General features: G+C 51.4%; 1 protein-coding gene across 6 annotated transcripts in view; it reads right to left on the minus strand.

The window, feature by feature from the left end:
• The window catches only part of COL13A1 (collagen type XIII alpha 1 chain), a 156,156-nt gene that overhangs the window by 88,635 nt on the left and 42,323 nt on the right, over positions 1–25,198 (minus strand). For all 6 annotated transcript variants that reach the window (XM_063727362.1, XM_063727364.1, XM_063727361.1 and 3 more), the window contains exon 3: positions 1,753–1,760. In XM_063727362.1, the coding sequence (XP_063583432.1) occupies positions 1,753–1,760 (8 nt within the window). The remainder of the gene's footprint in view (positions 1–1,752; positions 1,761–25,198) is intronic.

The raw sequence follows: 25,198 nt of genomic DNA on the forward strand, positions 1-25,198 counted from the left end.
GCCGACCTTGTGCCCACAGAAATCTGGGTCTTCCTGTTGGAGGACAGAGCCAGCCACCAGGATACACCCAGATGGCATCAGACAGGCATCTCAGAGCCCCTCTCTCTGGCCACCAGCATTCTTCTTTTGCAGGAAGCAGAGATAACAGGGCTGAGGAGGTGATTCCTGCCCTGGCCAGCTTCCCATTTCCTCCTCCTCCTGCCTTGTGGTTTCAGCCAGCACTGGGCAAAGGTTCAGGGCTCTTCTTCTGAGCTGGGCTCAGAATGTGGGGAAAGCTACCCGGGCCTTTCTTCTTCACTCTGTGGGCAGAGACTGAGTGAAGGATCATCCCCTTCCCATCATGGGCTCCTTCAGCACAGACCCAAAGGGGTCTGGGAACAGTCCCTGGGTCGGGCCAGCACAAGCTCTCAGAATGCAAAATTCCTATTGAGGAAAGGACCCTCAAGTCAGGCAGGGACTCAGAGCTGTCCTGGCATCCTGGCCCTGGGGATGAGGTGTGTGCAGGAGGCTGTAGCATCCTGCCCCTGGGGGTGAGGTGTGTGCAGGAGGCCCCAAGGCAGGGTGGGGGCAGTTGAGGGCTCTTGTGGCTTCCTCAGAATGAGACAGGAAAAAGCAGCACATTTCCCACAGGTGAAAGCTCTCTATGGCAGAGTTTATTTTGGAAGATGGATGATAGGAATTAAGATCTGACACACCAAATGTGCCATAATAAATTATCCTTCCTTTCAAGTAATGACATGACAGGTCCTGCCTCACTGTGATGTGTCAGGGGCCATGGGATCCTCAGCGTGGGTGCAAGGGCCTTTCAGGGCACAAATGGAGTCTTCGATAATGGCCTTTACTGAAAATGAAGCAGGCGGCTCCCACAGGTACACATCAAGAGGAAAACAGCTATGGAAATGACTTCTCCAAGGCAGGGATGATGATAGGGTTGATTTCAGCAACCTTGAGAAAGATCTGATGCGAGGGCTGGGCCCTTTCAATTCCTATCTCCAGCTCCCCCAGCGCCCTCTGGTCTTTTGTTGGGATATCAAAGGCAGGTGCTCCTGTTCTCTGGATCCATTACTTGAGGGAGGCAGTCTCCTTGAGCTCTTCTCAGGTTCTCTGGAAGTGGCTCCACTCCCCGCCCCACCCTGGGCTTCCTAGCAAGGCCAGGAAGGAGTGCGGCATGCTGCCTATAATTTATGTGCTGTCTCCCAGTCTAACCGGCTGACACCGCTCTGTCTTACATAAACATTGCCACCACCACCACCACCTGCCCAAAGTGGCCAGAATGGAGCTGCCCACTCAGGGGTGTGGACGTGAGTCCTCTGGAGCAGACCACGCTTGGAGCCAGCTTGATGACCTGTTTTCTGAGACCTTTCAAGGAATAGAACTGAGGAGAGATGATTTCTTTTCCTCTAATACCTGGTGCTTTTTTTTTTTTTTTTTTTTTTTTGACTCCAATAGCTTCTCTGGGGACAAAGGAACTGAGCTAATTAGACGGAAAGCCACTCTTTTATATTGAAATTTGGGGCCTGCTTTGCCCTGGGGGCAGCCATTGTCTTGCCCTGGAGGGGTGCAGAGGTGGGTGAAAAGCAAAATGGTAGCCTCCTCACCACAAGAGGCATTCTGGAGGGACCCCTCAGGAGCCTGCACAGGCCCCCCACAAGACAGCAGGGGCCCAGCTTTCAGTGCCCCCACCCAGAACCCCGTTACCGGCAGGTGACACAGGCCTTTCAGATGCATGAGACCCTCAGCTTGAGTACTTACAGGAGGTCCTGAAAGAGAGAAAGAAAATGCCTAGGTCAGTGTCATTGCTGTAGGGGGCGGTGGGGAGGCCGCCTTGGAAGCAGTGTCCAAGGATTCATCAGCGGAGGGGTTTCCATCTGGTCTTCGAAGTTTGTCTTTTCCTGGCCCACTTTCACCAATATAATCTCTTCCCCCTTTATTTCATCTCCATATTTTCATAATTGGATGAGAAATCCAGAGGTCTGGGCCCCAGGCTCAGCCCTGCTGGGGACCTGCTGGTGGCCCTTCTGCCTCAGCTTCCCACCTCACAAAATGGGCTCTTCGGGACCTGCCTGAACTTGTGTACAAGGCTGCTTTGCAGAACACGGGACAGCAGGCACCGAGGCACACTGAGAAAGGTGGAAATAACAGATCCTGTAGAGATGAGGATCGTTAGCATGCCCATGTCCTCACTGTGCCACGTCAGGGAGGGCCAGCAGGCAGGCAAGGGCGGGCGTGGATGGCCACTGTGCACCCTGCCTGAGGCCCATCGGCCCGTCCTGGTTTCTGTTTAGCAGTGAGTTAGGCACTTCACCCCTCCAGGGTCTGCCACCCACAGCCTCTTTCTCAAAGCCCCCTCTCGGGCTCCGGCCCCACCCTCCTCCATGCCTCTCTCTGTTTCTTTCTCTTTCTGGTGTCCACTCCCCACCTCCCTCCCACGGCCGCAGCAGCAGCCCTATCTCATTACTGGCAACAGCCAAGAATGACAAATTCAAGTGTTCCGAGAGGGAGAAAAAAGGAGTAGGGGTGGGGAGCAGGAGGGAAGGTTTAGAAAAGCAGCCCCAGAAAGATAGGGAAGGAAAGGCACTTCTGCGGAACATGAGCCACGAAACCCCGCCCTCCCGGCGATTCCCAGCTGGGCCTGGTGCGTCTGCCCGGCCCCTAGTGCCCTGGCCACGTTAACTCAGCTGCGACTCCTGTTGCTTCTTTTATGCTCGGCCAATAAAGGCTCCTATGTTTCCCTGTGCTCCTCCCGTTCCCAGAGCCGGCTTCCTTCTCTCCTCCTTTATCTGTCGGCTTCTCTGCCCTGGTCACCGTCCAGGAGGAAACAGCCTCTTTCACGCCGTCATGTTAAGGGAAACACAATGTTTTAGATTAAAAGCAACAGAAAAAGCCAAGAGGTGTAGAGCCTGGGTGAGCAAGCCCCAGGCCCGGGCCTTGCATGCAGGGCCCAGAACAAGCGGGAGGGAGCACGGAGCAGGGGGAGCATCTGGGAGCCATTAGGCTGAGTGGCAGAGGAACGTCACCCAGAATCTGAAAATATCCCCTGCGCGCAGCCTGCCAGAGGGGCCAGCTCAGCTGGGAAATCTGTGCCTCCTGGCTGGGGGAGATGTCCTCTGCATGAGAAGCAGGCTGGTGACAAAATTCAGCCTGTGGCAATTTTGGGATGCTTCAGCCACATGGAGGGCAGATGCCTTGCGCCTGCCAGGCCTGACGGGGCCCTGGCTCCCACTGTGGCAGGCTCTGGTGAGGCCCCCAGTGACACAGGCTGGAGCTCTGAGATGTCCCCAGTGACACAGGCTGGAGCTCTGAGGGCAGCCCTGCCTGTTGTTAGCACTCTCTGCTGCATAGGTGTCACCAGATGCAGCCAAGTAGCTGGCGCAAGACTCAAGGCTCAGCTGGGTGGCAGGAGGAGCAGTTTGCTGGGTCCACCCCTGGGGGATATAAATTCTACTGAAGATTTTGAGGGTTTTTACATCACCACGACTGCCACCACCACTGTCACTGCATACACCTCTATGCTCCTTATTAGGTGCCAGGCACAATTCGAGGGGTTTTCCATTATGCAATAAGTTCTATCATTCCCGCCTTGCAGATGAAGAAACTGAGGCCCCAGGGCCAAGCAGCTAATAAATGGTAGAGCTCTGGACCCTTCTCTACAGTGCCTCTCTCTCTGTCTCTCATTCAGAAAGCAACCTACCCCCCATCCCGCAATTGCCTGCAGACCAAGTCCTCTCCAGGCCTCCTCCTGGGATGCCTGTCATGGTCAGCCTCCAGCCCCCTTCTCTAGACTCAACCCTCTAATTTGTCTTTTACAGGCACCTTTGTCTTATGCAAGGGAATTTGGCTCTTCCAAGCTCAGCCAGGCTGCCGCTCCCCATACCTGTCCCTTACAGGGATTTCAGAAACAGGAAAATCCTCTTTGTGAGCTATTGCTGTGCCATAGAAGGGGAAGAGCTATACGGGTGCTATAAAAGACGACTTTCTCTCTCACACACCTTTTTTCCCCTGTTAAGGATGGTCTTCATGAGTCCCCTTGGAAAATCTTCAGGTGCCTTGGAAAACCCAACTGCCGTCCTGCCCCTGCCAACTTTCATCAAACAGGCCTGCATTGGGACAGCCCTGAGTTTCCAAGCAGATGCTTCCCCTGATGCTGTGTTCAATGCCTGGCAGCTCTAAGACACTGGGGAGCTGACAGCTTTGCAAAATCTAGCAGTGCCTGGATGTCACTAGTTGCTCTTCCATGTGGGCCACTTGGCTGTGCCCATTACCCTGGCCAGGCACCAAAGGATGGAGTCACTCCAAGGCACTACCAAGTCCCCACAGTACAGATGGAGAGAGAGAGGCCCGGGGAGATCCGTGACCATCCAGGGCCACGTTGTGGGCAGGTGATGGTGGTGGGACCAGCATTCAGTCTCCTGAATCCCCATCCTGGGGTCTTCCTCACAGAACACACCATATCTCATGCTGATCCTGCTGAGGTACAGCCCACACTACCACATCTTGAGAGAGGAGGAAGACACCTGGACTCTACCTATGCATCTGCTGCTTCCTCAGGAGGAACCTGTTTCTTGCAGCAGGGAGAACTATGATTGTCCCAGCCCCCTCAGGCGGGCTAAGCAGCCCGCAAGCAGGGCTGTGAGGAGAGGGTCACAACCGCCATCCAGGGTGGGGACATTCTGCCTGAGACCTCCCTGCTGATGTCTGTCACTGCCTCTATGTCTGTCACTGCCTCAGCTACCTGCTGAGGCCACTACTGTTCTCCCCCAGGGTTTGACCCACCTCCTCCGAGCAAGGCGGCCATGCTTCCCCAAAATGGACACATAGGGATGGACCCCCATGAAGAATTCTGGGGTAGCATTCTGGGTCGTGCCTTTTTTTCAACCACTTTTTGTATGTTCGTTCATTCAACAAACACTTAACAATGCCTACTGTGTGAGTCACTGTGCTGGGCTATGGCTCTCTAAAGATGAATAAAGTATACTCATTGTCCTCTGAGGAAGGAAAACTTCATTTTTTTAAGCACTTATTATCTACCAGGCCTGATGCAAAGCTCTGATGATACAGAGATGAATAACTCATTTCCTCCTGCTGAGAAGCCAACAGTTTCCTATGTTAGAAAGCTGGAGAAATTCCAGAGATGAGAACTAAAACAAACATGAGGGTTTAAGGAAGAAAGGATTGCTGTAGGAGGATTCATTTTTTCATTCTTTCATTCATTCAATCAACATTTACTGAGTGCTCATTATGCGGCAGACATAGACACAGTGCTAAGCATGGTAACTATAACACCGCACTTCGTCTTTACAACAACCTTGTGAAGTTGACATTATCACCCCTTCCATAGACTTGGAACCTGAGGCTTAGAGATTAAGCAACCTGCCTAAGGTGGTCACCTTGCTCTTAGATGATGGCATCTGATTCTTAAAGTTTAAAAAATTTAATTTAATTTAATTTAACTTATTGTTATTTTTTGAGATAGGATCTCACTCCGTTGCCCAGGATGGAGTACAGTAGTGCAATCATGGCTCACTGCAGCCTCAACCTCCCTGGGCTCAGGCAATCTTCCCACCTCAGCCTTCTGAGTAGCTGAGACCACACACCACACCTGGCTAATTTCTGTATTTTTTGTAAGGACGGAGTTTCACTATGTTGCCCAGGCTGGTCTCAAACTCCTGAGCTCAAGCTATCTGCCTGCCTCGGGCTCCCAAAGTGCTGGGATTATATGCATGAGTCACCATGCCTGGCCTCAGTTGATTGTTTAACTTTTATTTCCATATGGTAGGGCCTGGATGTGAACCTGGCGTCTCTTGCTGCAAAGCCTGTGTTCTCCTGGCTGGGGGTCATGAAGTTCTCAGGGGTGGAAGGGGCAGCTGGGCCCTCAGCCCCTTCTAAAGTGGTCAGGTAAGTCCCCTACCCCTCGACCCTAGACTTGGTGCCACCCAGTCTCTGGATCCAGTCCTGGTCCTGGACAGGGGGCATCAAGAGTGGCAGGGTGTTCCCAAGTTCAGTGTCATCTGAGCCATCTTCTGACTCTGCTTGACCGTTGGGCTCCCAGAAGCTGGGGTCCTAGCCCGCACCCATGCCTCCTGGTGCCTGCAGCTGACCACCTGCCACCAGCTCTGCCACATGCCCGACCCACCCATCTCTGCCAGGACAGGTGCTCTGCATCATGGGCTCCCCTCAGACCTTGGGTGACTAATGATATTGGTTACACTCTGCCTGCTGGAGCAGGGGTTCTCAGCTCAGGGGAATTTGGCTCCCCAGGGAATAGTTGACAATGTCTGGAGACATTCTGATTTCACAACTGGGAAGCTTCTACTGGTCTGTAGTGGGTACAGGCCAGGGATGCTGCTAAAAAGATAATGCACAGAGCCTCCTACCACAAAGACTCATCTAGTCCCACATGTGAATAGTGCTGAGGATGAGAAACCCCATGCTGGACTAATGGCACCAGATCTGCCTCAGGGCTCCCCCTGTGCCTCAGTCCCTATGACGCACGCCCTCACCCATGGCCCAGCCCTCACCGACCTGTGGTTTGCCAACTCTTGGGATCCCATTCTTCTACAGTTTGGCCTGTTCCACCTCCACCCAAGACCTCATCAGGACAAATAGTAATTTGTCTGTTATTCATCTATTGAGCATGTACTCTGTCTGACACTATGCTAAGACCCTTATTTCACTCGGTCTGCCCAACAACCCAGTGACGTATTGTTGGTTATTGTTCCCACTCTACAGATGAAAAAGCTGAGGCCCAGAGAGTTTATGGTGCATTCAAGGCTGCAGAACACATGCATCACTGGGCTGGTACTTGGCCCCAGGTCTGCCTGCCTCCCAGGACCATGGGCCCCCAAAGCTTGAAGGAGGCACATGGAGAAATAAAAGGAATAGCCTCTGCCTCAAAGAGCAGTGAAGAAGGGAAACACGAGTAGCTTTAAAAGCCATGAAAAGCAATTTGTCAGGGGCAGGCATGAGGGCCTGTGAAGGGACACTGGTGAGCTTTAAGGCAGCCTGTGTCTTCTGGGGTTAACCTCAAAGAGAACACCCAAGCCCTGTCTCGTACAGCCCTATGGCCCAAACCCTGACTTTCTAGGGAGGTCTGAGGCAGATTTCTGGGGTAGACCATCTGAATTTATTTGATGCCCCAGGAGCATGGTTGACAAATCATGCTTTGTGACTGATAAAGCACTTCCTTACATCACAGTTCACCACAACCCAGCTCCCATTTTATAGATGAGAAAACTGAAGCTCTGAGAAGGATGCAACTTGCCTATTATTCACGGCTGGTAAATGATCCTGAATCCTGGTCTAGTGCTATTCCCAGAATAGCCCACCATTAGCAAAGCTTTGAGACGCTTTACATTTCTTAGGAAAAATGTCTGACTACTCAGAGCCAACCTGTGCAGTCTTGCAAGAGCCAACTGTGGGCATCTCTTCCTAACTTGGCGCCCAGTGACTTCACACTGGCAGTTGGAAATTGGCCGTGGTGGAGTATTCACACCACAGAAATTGGCAAAAGCTACAAAGCAGCCCCACCTTACCCCAAGAGCCACTTCTTAAACGTTCGCCAGCACGCCACAGCTCACATCTGTCCTATGATGACATCTCTCAGCCACAAGACACCCCCAGACCTTTCCAGCCCAAGTTGATGGGGTGTAACAGGTCCTGGGAGAAGTGGGCAGCAGTTTAAATCACACACACCTACAGTCTCTCTGCCTGCACTCATGGCTGACATTGATAATCAATCACAGCTCCTTAATGAGCCTAGACAAGGGTTCTCAATTCTTTGCAACACAGCCACTATCAATCAGCAGAAATTGGCACATGATATGGAACCTATTAGTCATCCTGGAAACTAGAGCCATCTGGAGGTGAGACTCAGGGTAAGCAAGTAGACGAAGCAGGAGGACCCTTTTCTAACTAATCAGGCAGGACTGAGTCTAGCCTTGGGGAGTGGCAGAGATGGAGGTGGAGAGGCTGGTGTCCTGAACTCCCCAGACACATCTCATACCAGGCATGGGGACTAACGTTGATTGCAGCCCTCTCTCCTATCCCTGTTCAGCTGTTAAGGTTGGCAGAGAGACTGGAAGGTGCGAGCAAGGAAGGGACAGGAGCCAGTAAGATTCCCTCCAGCTTAGTTCATGCCCTGGCCCCAGGAGGTCCTCAGAGGACCCCACACTAGAGCTATGCCACTGCCATCCCTGGAGCCACCTGACAGCAACCTGAGTGGCCACCTTCCTGTAAACTCCATGGAAGTGGACTTCACACCTGGCAGCCTGGCGGGGCACTTGGTCCGGCTCCAGGGGCTTCTTGACACTCTGCCCTTGGCTAACCCCTGCTTTCAATCTGGAGGTGCCCCCTTCACTTCCTTGCTCCTTACATTGTTTGGCAAGTGCCTGAGGGCTGGTGGGATGGGGGAGGCTCAGATGCCCAGCACCCAGGGTTACTCCTCTCTGTGGACACAGGACGGTGTGCCTGAGTAGCAGACTTTCTTGGTTACCTCCTCTGCATCCATTCTCCCTTTCTCCTCCCAACAAAACCTTCAAGTCCCTCCGGCCTCCTCTCCTTCCCAATGCAGTCCTGTGTTTCCAGGGAAGCCGTTCCCCAGCCTAGCTAGCAATGGGTGAGGGTACATGCCTGGGGCCTGGAGCCCTCGTGGAGATGGCTCTGGTGAGACGGTTGGAGCAGGCAGAGGGACAGGATATCCCCTTACCACCCCTGCAGCTCCCTTGATGCCAGAGTCCCATATCCCTTGGAATGGGGGATAACAGCCCTGGGGCTCATGAAAATGGCCGCAGAAGGCCACAGGCAAGGAGGGCATGGGGGACCTGGCTGCAAGGTTCTGCCCAGGGGGATGGAGGGTGATGCCCAGCCCCTGGCGAGAGGAATGACAACCCAGACAGAAGATGGTGCCAGGCCACCCCCGTGCCCCTGCCCCACCCAGCTGTAATTCTGGGTGAATGAAAGGGAGAGAGGGGAATGGTGTCTCGACAGCTGATGAGAACCTGAAAGGCTAAGGGTTGAGCAGGAAGTGGCTGAGTTCCTCAGAATTATTCTTCTCATTCTTCAGCAGAAGGCAGGTGCTTGGAAGCACGGCTCAGTGCAGTATGAGGGGGTAAAGAAGATTGTATCCTGGCACACTGGAGCTGTGTTTCCCTCATGCCCGCTTTCAACACCTGCTCAACACCAGCTATATGCATGGCTGCTGTGCAGGAGGCTGTGAAGGTCACCCACTGTCCCTGACCCTGGGGGCTTCTTTTCTAGCTCAGGAGACCGCCCCATCCGAGTCCCCTGACACTTCATCCTGAGGCTGGGGGCTGTGGCAGCTTTTCCCTGGAGCAGGGCTCATCTGCTGGTCACTGCGCCTACTGCTTCCTGCAGACTGAGGCTGGGAACCCCAGAGTGAGACTGCAGCCCCCACGCTGCCCACCAGGTGTAGGCCCCCTGACTCTGCCTTCCGTCCAGCTTAGAGCCGGGTGTGCCTCTGGTCCTGGGGTGAGGCTGGTCCCACGTTGGTATCCACTCCCAAGCAAGCTCCTGCCTGGGGGCACTCTGTGGCTGACATTCAGTGCTTCTTCCTTCTCAGGGCTTTGTTTTACCTTTTCTCATTTGAGCCATAAAACAGCCCTGAAAGGCTGGAGTAGGAGTCAGCAGCCCCATTTTCTGAGTAAGGGACTGAGATGCAGAAAGGAAATGTGCTGTCTGGAAGCTTGCACAGAATTCCCAAACTCCAGGCTCCTCTGGCTACAGCCCTCTGGGCAGCTCCCCGGCCTGTGGCTCTGGGCCTTGTGACCAGCGACTGGACTGGGAGGGGCAAGTGGTCCCGACAAGACCCTTGACCACCAGCCCCCAGCCCTTGAGTCCCAAGCCAGGGCTGCTTTCTTCCATTGAGGTGTCGCTCAGGTCCCTGAAGGAAGACAAGTCTCCGGGCATCACACCTCTGACCTGGGACTTCTTCCTGACACCGGATCTCGCCAGTGTTCCTGTGCAAGGCCCTGCCTGGGGAAGCTCAAACGTCACATCATGGCTCTGCTGGCCAGGGCCCTGCCCGGCGACTGCCGGAGGAGCAGAGAGGAGGGGCTGGGAAAGGGTCACAGCTCAGGTCAGACTCATGCCGAATGCCACCCCTCAGAGGCCTGGGAGGGGCTGCAGGCTTCATAGGTCTTGCTTTGACAACTAGGCCTGTATCTCTGAATGATGAGCTTTTTGGTTTTAAAGTCACATTTATTATGTTGGTACAAAAGTAATTGCGGTTTTTGCCATTAAAAGGAATGGCAAAACCTGCAATTACTTTTGCATCAACCTAATATTAATAACCCATTTTGGTCTGGCATCATGCTAACCTCTAACCAGCGCCAAGCACCTTACACATATCATTTCCTCTTCACAGTAGCCCTATAGGTAACTATACAAGCTGTGCTATTGTCCACACCTAACAGTGGAGGAAACTGAGCCACAGAGAGGTCAAAGTTCTGGCCCATAGTCGTATAACTGAAATCCAGGCATGCCCTTAGCCCCAAAGACATGCCCTGACAGGCAGTTTCGGTACTATTATGCGCTGTTTCGCAGGTGGGGCTCTTGTGGCTGTGCAGAGAAGTTAAGTAATTTGTCCAATGTCACACAGCTGGTAAATTGGCAGAGCCTTTGGAATCAGCTACACCCTAAAGCTTTCTTTCTTAACCTTTACATTTATTGCTTCAGCTGGAAAAGCAAATTAAGAGTCAACAAGACTTAGTGGTAGGGGGAGACGGTTAGACTGCTGAGAAGGAAAACCTGCAATGAGCCCTTTCAAGTTCCTTTGAGGACCATGTGGCCTCATTCCTGGGCTAAGTTCAGACCACGCTCGTCTCTTGCCTGAAGTTGGCTCCCAGAGTCCCGCAGTGAGGACTGATCACGAACCCCATCCAGACACTGCCTATCTTAGGAGGAACTTCAACTAGACACATGCACACAGTCTCGTAGTTTCACTGTTCTTCCTTTTACTTAGAAGGAATGGGGAACTGCCCAGAATCCTGGATAAGAGTATAGGCTTTGGAGCCAAACAGTCACAGGTTCAAATTTCTACTTTACTACTTACTAGCTGTGTGAACTTGGGCAAGCTGCTTAACCTCTCTGAGCCCAGTATCCTCTGTAAAATGGGGGTGATAAGAGTATCTACCTCACTGGATTTGGGTGGTAAATGAGAGAATACAAGTAAGATATTTAGCACTGTCCCTGGCTTAGAGTAAGCACTCAATAAATATAGCTATGACAATTGTTATGGTTATGAAGTCAGAAATAATGGCATCCAATCACAGAAGCGTATGATACTGCCCACTGTGTTCTAACCAAAAGAATGGCTAATAAGAGCTATTCTCATGTGCCAAGCACCAATCTTTTTTTTTTTTTTTTTTTGAGACGGAGTCTCGCTCTGTCACCCAGGCTGGAGGGTAGTGGCATGATCTCGGCTCACTGCAACCTCTGCTTCCCGGGTTCAAGCAATTCTTCTGCCTCAGCCTCTTGAGTAGCTGGGACTACAGGCATGCGTCACCACGCCTGGCTATTTTTTGTATTTTTAGTAGAGACAGGGTTTCACCATATTGGCCAGGCTGGTCTCGAACTCCTGACCTCGTGATCCGCCTGCCTTGGCCTCCCAAACTGCTGGGATTGCAGGCATGAGCCACCGCGCCCAGCCAACCAGGCGCCAATCTTAATGCTTCACAGGTATTACCATGTTTAACCCTTACAAGCCTTTTAAGGTGGACATCAGGAGGCTGAGACAGAGAGAGGCAGCATCTCCTGCCTTGCCTCCCAAGCTGGCGAGGGGCAGGCTGATTCTAGGGCAGCAGTCCCTAAACTTTTTGGCACCAGGGACTGGTTTCCTAGAAGACAGTTTTTCGGGGTGGGAGGGATGGGTTCAGGATGAAACTGTTCCACCTTGGCCCATAAGGAGTGTGCAACGTAGATCCTCACATGCACAGTTCACAATAGTGTTCTCACTCCTGTGAAGATCTAATGCCACCACTGATCTGATGGGGAGCAGAGCTCAGGTCATAATGTGAGCAGTGGGGGAGCAGCTGTCAATTCAGAGGACGCTTCGCTTGCTCTGAACCAGTACCAGGCCCTTAATCACCCTGTTGCCCTGCCTCTCAGATGAGCCCTTAAAATCCTGGAACCCACAAAGAACACAGGCAGGGCTCAGGGTGAGCTGAGCTAAGCAGAGCAGGCTGGACAGGGCTGGGTGACCTTTTGAGTGAAATAGTACAGATTTAAGCCATCAGCTTTGAACTGTTGGGACAAATTGCACATTTTCTTACTTCCGTGGGCCCCTGTCGCTTCCAGGTTGGGGTCAGAATCAAGTCCTGAGTGAGGAAACCTTGGGGGTAGGTCTTGCTGGTAGAGACTGGAGTCCCAATTTTACAGATTCAGGCCAAGGGCAGCCATTGTTCTCAGGCTGAACAGTTTCCTGGCCAGGCCTCCAGCACAGGTCAGAGGGGCTGGGCTGCCACACACAGATAGGGACAGTGGGCCCAGGGAAGGTGGAAAAGTTCTCTATCAAGTCGGCCCTTGTGTGGGTGAGGTGGAAATCAATCAGGGGCGGGCCTTGCCCATTGCACTCTGCTGACTCTGACCCCTCAGTTCTATTTTGATAACAATCTGGAGTCTCCACACTTGAACTTGTCACCCTTGACTGAGTCTCCCAGAAACAGTGAGATCCTCCCACAGGACCTAGAGATATCTTCTCAAGGGGAGGGACTTCCTGCTCCACCCCCAGCCCCTCACCTTGGGCCCTTCCCAGGAAATCAGTGGTTGTGCAAGCCTTGCTCCCTTTTCCACATCCAAAAGGCATCGACAGTTCTCCAGCAGAGGTTGCAGTACGCACATCACGGCTTCACATCCTCTCCTCCACGCAGCTGGCTTTGATTTACCACAACCCCACGACATCAAAATATTCAGTGAATTATTCTCATTTCTATGTGTGGATCTCAGTTCCATGTTCCATGCCCATGTTTTTCTACCTTGTCTTTTGTTAGACTGTAAGATTTACGATGGACACAGTCCTTAATTCTTTAGTCACTACTCTAAGAAGAGTTGAGGGAGATTAGGTGTCACAAACTCCAATGCCTACAAGGAGCCAGGCAGGTCACACAAATGAATGAAGTAGGCCAGGCGTCGTGCAATAGGGCATGGTGGAAACTGTGGCAAAGTGCTAAGGGCTTGCCTGTGTGCCTAAAATGGACTGGATATCCCTCAGCTGCAACCAAGTATTGCCAGTTGAGGATGCAGACCTACTATTGGCAGATCTTGAAACTATTCAAGAAAAGCCAAGAATCAGATATTTTCTGCAAAATCCTCTCATTTCTAAATGCTGATAATAATTTAAGAACATTTAAAAACCACTCTGCAAGCCAAACAAAACCTGTGAAAGAGCTGCCTTTGGTCCTCAAGCTGCTAATTCGCAATACACAATCCCTGGGGACCTTCCAGACCTGAACTGCTCCAATTCCACAGCCCAGAACTTTTGGCCCAGAGTGTGGGCTCAGCCAATCCTTGCTGAATTTGCATGAATGAGTAATTAAATGAATGGATGGGTGGACCCACTGGCTATCATCTGACTACAGATCTGTGAAGGAGCAATGTCATAACAGTGTTTGGACATGGAACTTGTATGTGAGAGTTAGTTTGACCAAGAGTGGAATTGTTTGGGTACACTAAACAATTACAAGCACGCCTGCATCCCTCCCTCTTGCATCCCTCCCTCCTTCTACTGGACATGGAGCCCAGAGCTGAAGACAAGCCCCACACAAGTCCCCGGCCCCAGGATGCCAGGTGAGTTAGGAGGCTGCTTTCCTCAGGCCTAGAGGTAAAGCAGGACTCCGTGAAGCAGGGACGGGGAATAATTAACAATTAGTAAGGTACTTAATCACCTCTGGATATCTATTTTTCTTAAATCTTACTTTAAATTGCACACAATTAACAACATATACAGCAGTTAGTAATTAGCAAATGTTATTAGTTGATTATAATATGGAGTGTTTTAACTTACAATTGCACAATCAAGTGAAACATCATTTTTGTCCCTGTCTTTCAATGAATCCTGTCTCAAGCAGCTGTGTCATTAGTCCGGGAGGGCACGGTGAAGGCGTGCATGTGTAACTGTGGGCCAGGAGGAAATAAAGAAACACACAGCCTCATGGGTGGCAGCCTGGCAGCTCCATGGCCTGCTTCCATGCCATCTGGCTGAACGGCACCACCAACCCCTCTGAATGTCACAGGTGGCCAGGATAACAGCTACCCTAACACCTACTGTGTGCCAGCAGTAGACTGGGCACTGTGTCTATTTACTATTTCTAATTTTTATAACTCAGGCTATCTGAGTTCTAACTTAAAGGTGTAAACACCCAGGCTCCATAGCTTACACAGATTGCCCAAGGTCAAATCACAAGTAAACGGTGGAGCTGGGATTCTTGCCGGGGTCTATGAGACTGCAAAGTCTATCCTCTTTCCACACCAGCACACAGCCTGGAGAACGGGGAGCCTCTGCTTTTCCTTACACACATGACAAAGCTGTACAGTACCCAAGGTTCTCCAGGGAAGCACTGGCAGGGTTGAGATGAAAGCCCAGATGTCCAAGCCCTGCGCTGAGTACCTGTCTATTCTGGAATTGCAAATACCACAGGACATATACCATTCCTCTGTCTAGGGCCCACGGCAGACATAACTGATCTATTTCAGCACTGTTTCTTGTGCTTCTTGGCAACCACAACCAATCAATCACAACTGGTCCCTGTGAGGAAATGTACTAGGCATCCTTGGCAGGTCTCAGTACAACTGCAAGTGAAAGAATTTTCATAACCGAGGATGTAGAACCTCTAACTAGAGTCTGGTGACAAGCAGAAATGACAGAAACCACTTTTTTTTTTTTGAGACAGGGCACAAAAGACTGGAGGGCAGTCGTGTGATCTCGGTTCCCTGCAGCCTCAACCTCCCAGGCTCAAGCGACCCTCCCTCCTCAGCCTCCTGAGTAGCTGGGACTGCTGGTGCACACCACCATGCCCAGCTAATTTATTGTTCTAAAATTTTTTGTAGAGAGGCGGTTTCGTCGTGTTGCCTAGGCTGGTCTTGAACTCCTGAACTCCAGCTGTCTCTCAGCCTTGATCTCCCAGAGTGTTGGGATTACAAGCGTGAGCCACAGCACCCGGCTGAAACCACTGTCTTTTGAACAGAAAGGGCCTTAAGCATGTGGCACGAGAAGGGGCAAAAGGGAAAATGAAAGGATGAAGCCAAGTTCTGACATCTCACACACCATACCACGTAGGCTGAAGATTGAGGCCCGGGCTGCACAGTGAGCTGCATGGCCTCCTGTGTACACGCCGGGGATGTGGGGTTCTCGGGAGGCTGAGGAGTCCGGGAACTGGATCCATCTGAACTGAGAAGAGTGGAAACACTTTGGATTTTACATTTGGCTTTGCTTTAAGATTTTTTTTGGTTTGTTTTTCTGACATATATTTATTGTTCAAACAGCACTGCAAGAATATTAAAGGACATTTTGTGAAAGAAAAGCCATCATCCATTATCCCGCATGCCCACTCTCAACTGGTTCCATTTTCTCTTCCCCCCTCTGATCCTCGTCCACACGCACACCCATGTTTGCAGAGCAGAAATCGGTGTGCACGGAATATGGCCCACTGCTTCCTTCACTTACCATGACCAGGCAGACACGTTCCCGCATCGGGGCAGCCTTGGAAATGACATCTTTAACATGGCTGCGTTTAAAGATCATATACCGTGACTTATCTTTGAGTTGGTTACTAGATCACGAAGTTTCTGTTTTTTATATTCTGTGCTGCAGTGAATATCTTTGTGCATCTAGCAGTTTTCCTTTTATAAATTGTTTTCTGAGCCTAAGGGAGGGAGCCTGTGTGAAACCTTTTATGAACATCGTTATGGTTTTTTATACTTGTGTTCACCTCACATGTATAAAGTCTTGAAAGTTTTGAGAGCATCGTACTTCCCTAGATCCTATGGCAACTGTAGAGGAGCACATGTGTTCCCTCACAGGAATGAGGAATCAGAGGCTGGAAGGTTAAGAAGCTGAGTCCAGGTCACTCAGCAGATAAGAGGCCTCATTGGAAATGGCAGTTGTGTTTCAGGCTCCTTGTGCGAAGCTCTCTCACACCTAGAAGCCTGGGGTGCCAGGTGGGGGATGGGATGGGGGGTGGGTGCAGTATCCATAGGAAATGGAAACAGCAGGACCAAGAAGAGGGTGAGGCCTCTCTGGTGGCTTCCCCTCCTCATGGAATGTCCCTTCCAGACAGAAGGCTCTGTCTGACTTTTTAATTAAGAGAAGATGCTTTTTAGAGGGGGCAGGGGCACCCTGGGGAGACCAGGCTGTGTTATCAGATGCTGATTGCTAGGAAGATATCTCCCCACTGCTGGGCTGCACAGAGCCCCCTCCCCGCGCCCCAACCGCCACCCCACCCCCGCAGCTGGACAGCCCCAGGCAAGGGCTCTGCTGGGGAGGCCAGGCGGATGTCAGAGCTCTCTGCAGACAAAAAGTCTGGGTGGTCTCCATAGCTCTGGTCCCTTTCTGTCAAGGCACTGGGAAAGCCGCAGCCCCAGCCCCAGCAATGGGCCGAGTCCACCTTGGCCACTAGCATCATTCACTGCCCGGGAGAAGGGTTTGCCAGTTTTGCCCAGCGAGGTCCATTCCTCTCCCCTCCCAGCCCACTGGGGTCTCCCAAAATGGGACAAGTGACCTGCAGGCCACACTTGGCATCACCCTTGTACTTGCCCCCAGACCACCATCCCAACCAGGGGTTCCATGGGGCTGCACGGCTCGTGCCCACACCCAAGATCAGAGGACTTCCTGGGTCCACATCAGCCCAGTCACCCCACCATGCTGAGTCTTAGCCAGACTGGCAGTCAAGGGCCACCTACTGAGCCATTGCTCAATATATCTGGCACTGCTCTATGTTGGTGCTGGTACTACAGAGGTAGAAAAGACATCTTCTAGCAGGTGAGCTTGGGCAAGTCCACCTCTGAGCTTTAGTGTCCTCCTCTGCAAAATGGGGACAAAGCAGCACCTTTCTCACAGGTGAGTTGAAGGAATTAGATGAGATAATATATGTGAAATGATAAACCAGTACCTGACACATAATAAGCACCATGCAAATATTGGCTTATTATTATTATTATTATTTCTAGCTGTAGGTGATAGACAATAAACAGAAATAAATAAATGGGAAAAATTTACACACTGATGACTGCTATGGAGAAGTTACAATATGCAAATATAGTAGACGGGGCTGGAATTTGGGAAAATGCTTTAGCTTGGATGACTGAGGAAGGGCTTTCTGAGGAGGTGGTGTTGGAGTCAAAACCTAGATAATGAAGAGGTGGCATGAGAGAGTCCAAGGGATGGTCACTGCACACCAGCACAGCAAGTGCAAAGGCCCTGGGGTGGGAAACAGAAAAAAGGTCCTCTGTGGTTGGAGCTGTGATGTCTATTACAGTAGCTGTCAGCCACCTGTGGCCATTAAAATAAAATTGAAATAGGCCAGGAGCAGTGGCTCACACCTGTAATCCCAGCGCTTTGGGAGGCTGAGGCGGGTGGATCACCTGAGGTCAGAAGTTCTAGACCAGCCTGGCCAACGTGGCAAAACCCCACCTCTACTAAAAATACAAAAATTAGCTGGGGATGGTGGTGCAAGCCTGTAATCTCACCTACTTGGGAGGCTGAGACAGGAGAATCACTTGAACCAGGGAGGCAGAGGTTGTAGTGAGCTGAGATTGCACTGCTGCACTCCATCCTGGACAACAGAGAGAGACTCCATCTCAAAAAAACAAAACAAAACAAACAAAACAAAAAACCACAATGAAATTAAAATAAAATAAAAAATTCAGTTCAGTTCCTCAGCTTCACTAACCACATTTTAAGTGTTGAATAGCCACACGTAGCTGTGGCTACTGTATTAGACAGCGCAGGTAGAAAATATTTCATCCTGGCAGAAAGTTCTATTAAGCAGCTCTGCCCTGGAGTTTCAGGAGAAGAAAAGAAATGGACATGAAATGAAGAAGGAAAGGCAGGCAGGGGCCAGACCTCAAGGGATCTTGAAGGCCAGGGCAGGGAGGAGCTTGGCATTTTTCCCAAGGGCACTGGGAAACCTTTGGGGTATCCAGACTTTGGCAAAATTATTTTGGCTCGGCGGGGAGGGGGAGTTCCCTTCCTGATTTCCCTGATTCTCCCACTTCTCTGAACCTGAGAAATCTTCAGAAATCAGAGCCAAAGCTGAACAGATGTATTCATTGAGCCCAACACTCCCGTTTTCTCGAACCTACAGTTGTGAAGCATACGCAGGAATGCCACAGAAACTCCCAGGACCTCGATTCTCCTGAGGGGTGCATGGCTCCCCTTAGTGAAGGCGGAGATGGAGCCCTGCTCTCAGGACCCCTGGCCCATGTGCTGGCCCCTGTAGAAAGGTCCCTGTAGTGCCTGCTGTGCGGTGCCATCCAGATTCCCCTTTAGGGAATGAAGGACTTGTCCCTTCAGATGCTAGGGTGCTGCCTGCAGATAGCTCTTGGGCGTCAGTCCTCTGCAGGAGTGCCTTGGCTAAAGACAGTCACCTTGTCCAAGAACCCCCTTCATGACCTGGCCCCCTTGGGGCAACTCTGAGGGGCCATCCCAGTTCCAGAGCTACCTGGGTGGGCTGAGGCCATCACTGAAACTTGGCACAGCTCATCATCTTCCTTTGCCCAGGTCTGTTGCCTTTCCCTTCTCTCTCTTCCCTCCCCTTTCAATGTATGTAGAGTCTGTTAGCTGTGTATGTATGTTAGGTGTGTATGTAGAGTCTGTTAGCTGACAGTCAGCTTCCCAGGGAACCTGGTCTGCCTCAGCCCCCCTCAGCATCACAAGGAGAACAGCCCGCCCTTTGCCCATTGGTGAAAGACAGCACTAAGAAGAGCAGTACCCTGAGCAGGCTGGCAGAGACCTCTCAGTAGGTGGCTTCCTCCAGACGCAGGAGGCTGCTGGAAGGCCCCTGCATTAGACATGCACCATGGGGTAAGAAACCCTGTTTCTCGAGTGTCACCTCATGCCAGGCAGTTTAACATGTGGCTCCAGGTCCTCTCCTGATGTCTCTTAAGAGGATTGTTATCTTCATCCCACTAGAGACAGGGCCGAGGCTTTGAAAAAACCTAACTTCCTGCAGCTGCTTGATGCCAGAGCTGGGATTTGAACCCAGATCTTGTGGATTCCAGAATCTGCCTTTTGCCCTGTATTGTACTGTGTCGCACAGTCTAAACTTACCTAGAGTTCCAAACTCAGTGATTTAATGAGTTAATGTACAAATTCATTTTACAAATGTGGACATTTAGATCTCATCTGTGGACATTTGGATCTCGTCTGCCTTTGCTGTAGTCGAGAACTAAAGTGATCAGCGCCTTCCTCCACCTCCAGCTCACCCAGTGGGAGTTTTATGGCTCCAGGGCAGCCACCAGCTAATGTCTGTCACAGTCACTATGTGTCCAGGCTCTGCAAATCCTGCTTTGATGTGCTAACAGCTCCTAATGGGAACAGTGGCTAATAAATCATTAAGAGGAGCCCAGGATGACCAACTCGTCCTACTCTCCTGACCTCTGGACCTTACTCAGGAGCTGGCCGTGGGGCCCCGTTTCAGCCCCATCCCAGAAAGCGCTGGGTTCAAGGAAGCTGGAATCACCTGGGCAGCCCACACTGGTGATTCTGGAAAGTGGAATCACCTGGAAAGTGGCCAGGGTCATTATGAGTTCTGCAGATGAGAAAAAACACCTGTAAAGGAGTCACTAAGGGAATCACAGCAGAGGTCTGCACTGGGGACAGGTCGAGGCAGCCTGGGAAGACAGTGGGAGCCGCCATCCTTGTCTCCAGCCCCCGAACATAACAAAAGGCTACACACAGTTGGTCCCACATGCTAGGAGGGTCAGGGAGTCCCACAGAATTGAGGCCAGGGCTAAGATCAAAAGGAGATGTGAAAAAGAAGGAAACAATATCCTCTCTTTTTCTTAAAAATAAATAAAAATAAAAACGGGCCACTGTGTGGGCATCATACCACCACTCTCCCCAGAGACAGAGCAGAGAGGCTGCCGAGCCAGTTGGTAACTGCGGACCGTGGGCCTCCATGATGGGGCAGTGGGAAATGATCAGGGGGCACTGCTGCGGAAGCAACCCCCACTCCCGCTCCCCGTCCCCTGCACCAGGCTAGGCAGCTGGGCCTCTATGACAGCCCTCAGGCCCTGGAGGAAGCAGGAAAGGGATTGAAGGGGAGGGCAGGCACTTCTGTCTCTGATGGGACAGCATAATGGAGTTGAGACCTGGAAGTGACCTTCTACCAGTTTAGGGTCAGAAACCCGTTCTCTGTAAGCAGTGTGACGTCAGAATCTTTGAAAATTCTAAGGCATTTAAAAAAATGGTTTAAACACTTCTCTTTGGGTTTGGTAAAATTTTTAAGAGAATTCCAGCCTGTCTGAGCCAGAGGGGAGGTGGAGATGAATTGCCCACATGGGTCAGGTGAAGCAGGGGGGTGTCAAGGCACCCTGGGTGTCTGAGTACAGAGGCAGCGGCAGGAAATCCCATGGGGACAGCACCACAGAAGCAAAGGCAGGCTGCAGGCTGCAGCCCTTGGCTATGCAAATGTCCATGCTAGGTAGCACCTGAGCCACAAGGAGAAGGTGAGTTGTGGAGGGGACTCTTAGGCTCTCACTTGTCCTTAAGTGACCCCCTTGGTACCAGCTGGCTCTTCTGTGGGGAATGCTTCCATTTGTTTTCATAAGGGGAGGGCATCCCTTTCTGGTCCAAGAAACATCTTTGTCCCTTTGCCTCCAGAAAGACACAGCAGAAGTGTGGCATGGGGAAGGCAGGTGAGTCCGGCGACAGGTGAGAGGACGGTGCGTGGGTGCACACCTGTTGGCTGTTCTTGCTCTCACTCAGTAGTGTTTTGCTTACACACTGAGCGATCCTCTGTATCGGAGGTTTTCTCGGGGATTCTCTGTATCGGGGATGAGCTTTGGAGCCAAACAGACCTAGGTTCAGATCCCAGCAACTCTTAATAGCTCCAGAGCCCCAGGCAAGTTTCTTTTAATTTCTCTGAGCCTCAGTCTCTTTATGAAGTGGAACTAATAGTACCAGTTTGCAAGGTTGTTGGAGACATATACACATATGTAAGGGTCTTGCACTTAATAAGTTCTTGGGAAATGGCAGCTTTGCTTCTTATTACTAAGCCACCCTGCGGGTATAGGATGATTTTAATTCAGCTCAGGCCGGCAGCTTGCTCACACTTCACCAGCAACCTTAGCTGGACTGCTTTGTGACACTCGGATCAGATGCGGCCATCTGATCCATCTTCCTGGCAGCCCCTGCAATTGTCCTGACCCCTCCCCCAGAGCCCCTCAGTCTCAGCTGGTCCCAATGGCTTCTTGACCTCCGTGATCAGAGGTCTTGAGCAAATGACTAGAGACTCCATCTGGCCAGACAACCCCCATTCTAGGGATCTAGACAAGCTGGGAAGAGGAAGGAGGTGGGCCAGGGGCAAGAAGGGCAGTTTCCTGCCTGTGTTCCAAGCATGCTAGGTCTCAGAAGGGTCTCATGCCTTCGGGTCAGGGTCCAGCCCTTTGCAGGAAGGGGAACTCCTCCCTCCCAGACCAGCCCCACATCCACTGAGGACCTTGATGGCAAAGTTGTTAGGTTTTCTTTAGGTTTCTTTGCTGTTTCTGTGGGGCCACAGATGTAAAGGAGAAAGAGAGTGAATCAGAGCCTCTCCCCTGCTGCTTTGGAGGGAGGCCCTTGTCCCTTCCTCCCAGGGCTCCTAATCCCTCCGCCAGCAAATGCCATTCCTCCCAAGCTGAGATGCTGCAGAGCTGGAGGTTTATATACAGACCCCGTTATTTATTTGGGAGGCTTAGGGCCAGGACAAGGTCTGTAGGCCACAGCCACATTCTCTTCTGTCCTGGCTCTTCTCACCTGTGTCATAAGCCTGGAGGCAAGGAGAAAGAGCAGGAGGAGAGAGACAGAATGGGGAGAGAGATGAGGGGATGGGAGGGAGGAAGAGGTACTCGTGCTGAGGGCCTTCTATGTGCCTAGTCCTGTAAGAGATGTTTACAGGGTGACCTCATTTAATAGATCGCAGTAGGTCACTTTTATCTAATTTGCACACCTGTGTGAGCAGTTCAGAAATGTGTGTTTTGGAGACAGAATGGTATGGTGGTCAACAGCAACGGTTTGGACGGTGGTCCACACCCCAGCCTTGACTCATATGGAATTACCTTATATACACAGAGACATCATTTCACTTCTCTGAGCCTCAATTTTCTCATCAGTAAAATGAGTATAAGAATTTCTAGCTGTTAGAGTTCTGAAGGAGCTGGGATCAGGCCCTAAGCACGTGGTCCGGCACCCTGTAAAGTAGATGGAAGCTATGATGAGGAGGAAGAGAAGGAAGAGGCTAAAGAGAGACACAATAGAGAAGATGAAGAAGCAGGCGAGGGTCAAGAAAGAGTGTCCCTCTGCTGGGCACTACCTGGGATTTGGCTAACTTCAGTTTTCTAGCAGCACCCTGGGGTGAGCCCCTAATGAGGGCCGTGGCTCCCGCTGGGAAGCACCCCTACTTGAATCAGGGGGTTCTAAGCTGCCAAGCCCCAGGCTTGGCTGCAGCTGCAGTCACTGCTCCTGCCCTACGTGCCTGCACACCCTGGTTCACCAGCAGCCACGGCAGAGGAGGGACCTCCAGGGAAACTTCCTCTGCCCCTGTGGGGATTTGGTCCCTCCTGGTGCTCCCCTCTGAGAATCAAAAAAGCACCCTGTGTCTTTAACGAGGCGCCTATTGGGAGCACAGGAGGGAGGAAGGTTAAGACGATTAGCTGGTGCTAACAAATTTAGGATGTGGAAGAAGTCTTTTCTTGGCTGTCCATCAAAGGAAGGATTGAATGTCGCTGAGCTTAGAGAGAGCAGAAGAAGGGGAGGGCAGGGTGGGTGAGGGGAGCAGAAGGGTGTTCTGAGCTCACCAGCTGAGCCTTCTCCCTGGATGCACCTTCCCGGGGTAGTGGGGTTGTACAAGAATTGGGCAGGCAGGCGTACTGGGCTGGCCGTCTGTCCCAGTGCTGGCCTCCCCGTCAGCCTGTCTATCACTGCCCCTCCCCCCAACCCCAACCCCAGCTCGGGTTATGTCCAAGCAGCTGGGCTGAAAAGTGATCCTGGAGGCAGAGGCCCTTCCTGTTGATTAGGAACCAGGACACTCTCCCCCAGCCCCTCCAGTGCCACCAGACCCTTCTTCATCCAGGACCCTGTCCTGGTACCACCCCCAGCCCCTTGTTACCGAGGGCTGGGCTGCTCTTCCTCTAGGTTCCTCTCTTGGTTAAGAGAGACATGCATGGCCTCCCAGAGAGATCACAGACTACTCACAAAAACCTTCATAAAAGTTTATTTCCGGCATGGGCTGGAACGAGGGAGGGCACGGGAACCGTGTCATGTCCAGGAATGGTTCATTCAGGACTGCCTGGGCACTGGCCTTGCGCCAGGCCTTGGGGAAACAGACAGCAAGGCACTATCCCTGTCCCCGCCCCCAGGAAACCCTTGTCTAGTGGAGGGAAAAAGATGCAAACAAAAAGATATGCTACTGTGAAATTTAACAGTTCAGTGACTTTCTGAACTCATTGAGCAAAAGGATTGCCTGGATTGCTATCTAAATGCAGATTTCCAGACCACAGGATTGGAGATTCTGATGTTGCAGGTCTGACCTGGGTATCTGCATTTTTAGCTGAGCAGGTGATTCTGCTGCAGGTGAGGTCAGAATTGATTTGGAAAAAGGCTGAAATGTCTTTTTCCAAATCAGGGAGCAGGGTTACTGCTAAGAGGGAATGCAGGGACCTTGTGGGAGGCAAGAAATGCTTCCCAGGGAGGCACCTGAAGCTGGTTCCCATTGGGGAGGGGCTGCACGCTGAGGGAGGGGAAGGAGTGACGAAGGCTAGTGGGTTGGGGCTGCCTACTTTGGTGCAGCTGCAGGGGTGGGGGTATTTAGGGGGTGTAAGAAAAGAGGACGAGGGCTGGTGCGGTGGCTCACGCCTGTAATCCCAGCACTTTGACAGGCTGAAGTGGGTGGATCACCTGAGGTCAAGAGTTCAAGACCAGCCTGGCCAACACGGTGACTCCCTGTCTCTACTAAAAATACAAAAATTAGCCAGGTGTGGTGGTGGGTGCCTGTAATCCCAGTTACTTGGGAGGCTGAGGCAGGAGAATCACTTGAACCTGGGAGGCAGAGGTTGCAGTGAGTGGAGATCATGCCACTGCACTCCAGCCTGGGTGACAGAGTAAGATTCTGTCTCAAAAAAAAAAGAAAGAAAGAAAAGAAAAGAAAAAGAGAAAAGAAAAGAGGACGAGGCTCAGCAAGAAAGCACAGTGAAGTCTTGGAGGCATCTTGAGGGTGTCAGATGTCAAGCAAGGCAGGTCTGGATGGGTTTTGTCTCTATAGGATAGAGAATCCTATAACTAGTTAAGTACAGGACCTTAACATAGTATGGTTCTCTTGCTGGCCTTTCCAGCAAGCTCCTACTCATCTCTCAAGATCCTTAGGAAAAGTCACCTCCTGGATTTCCCAAAACGGAGCCCAGGCTCTCCAGAGCAAAACCACTGCAGACAGTAAATCAGCTCAGGAGCAAAGCTCAATCCCATCTGCCTCCCCATTGCTGCTATAATTGACAGTCTGGGGCACCACCCTCTCCAGTTTGCATTCACCTGGCATATGTACTTTATGGTCTCAAAAATCCTTTAAGGCGGGTGAGGTATGACGGGCCAACATGATTTTAGGAACTTTTAAGTCCTACTCAAACAGGTCAGCCAACACTTCCCTTCTCCATGACAAAGCAAGAATATCTGTCGTCGTCATGCCAACATTGCTAGTTAATCCTTCTCTAGGGTCACTTTGTGCTTGCTACTGTTCTAAACATGCCACTGTATTAACTCTTTTAATCCTTACAATGGCCCAAGGAAGTGGCTAATATTATTACCCTATTTTACAGGTGGGAAACTGAGGCACAAAGTTAGACCACCTTATGTTTGTGATGGAAGCATGTTCTCGTCTCATCTCTCTGTATCTCCACAGGCTTGCTGAGGGCTGGGGTGAGAAGCTGGTGAAGTGTGAGCAGGCAGGAGGCATAGGAAGGTCAGATAACTTGCCCAGAATCACAGTTATGAGCTTCA

This window comes from Pongo abelii, chromosome 8 (assembly GCF_028885655.2).
Source record: "Pongo abelii isolate AG06213 chromosome 8, NHGRI_mPonAbe1-v2.0_pri, whole genome shotgun sequence".
NCBI lineage: Eukaryota > Metazoa > Chordata > Mammalia > Primates > Hominidae > Pongo > Pongo abelii.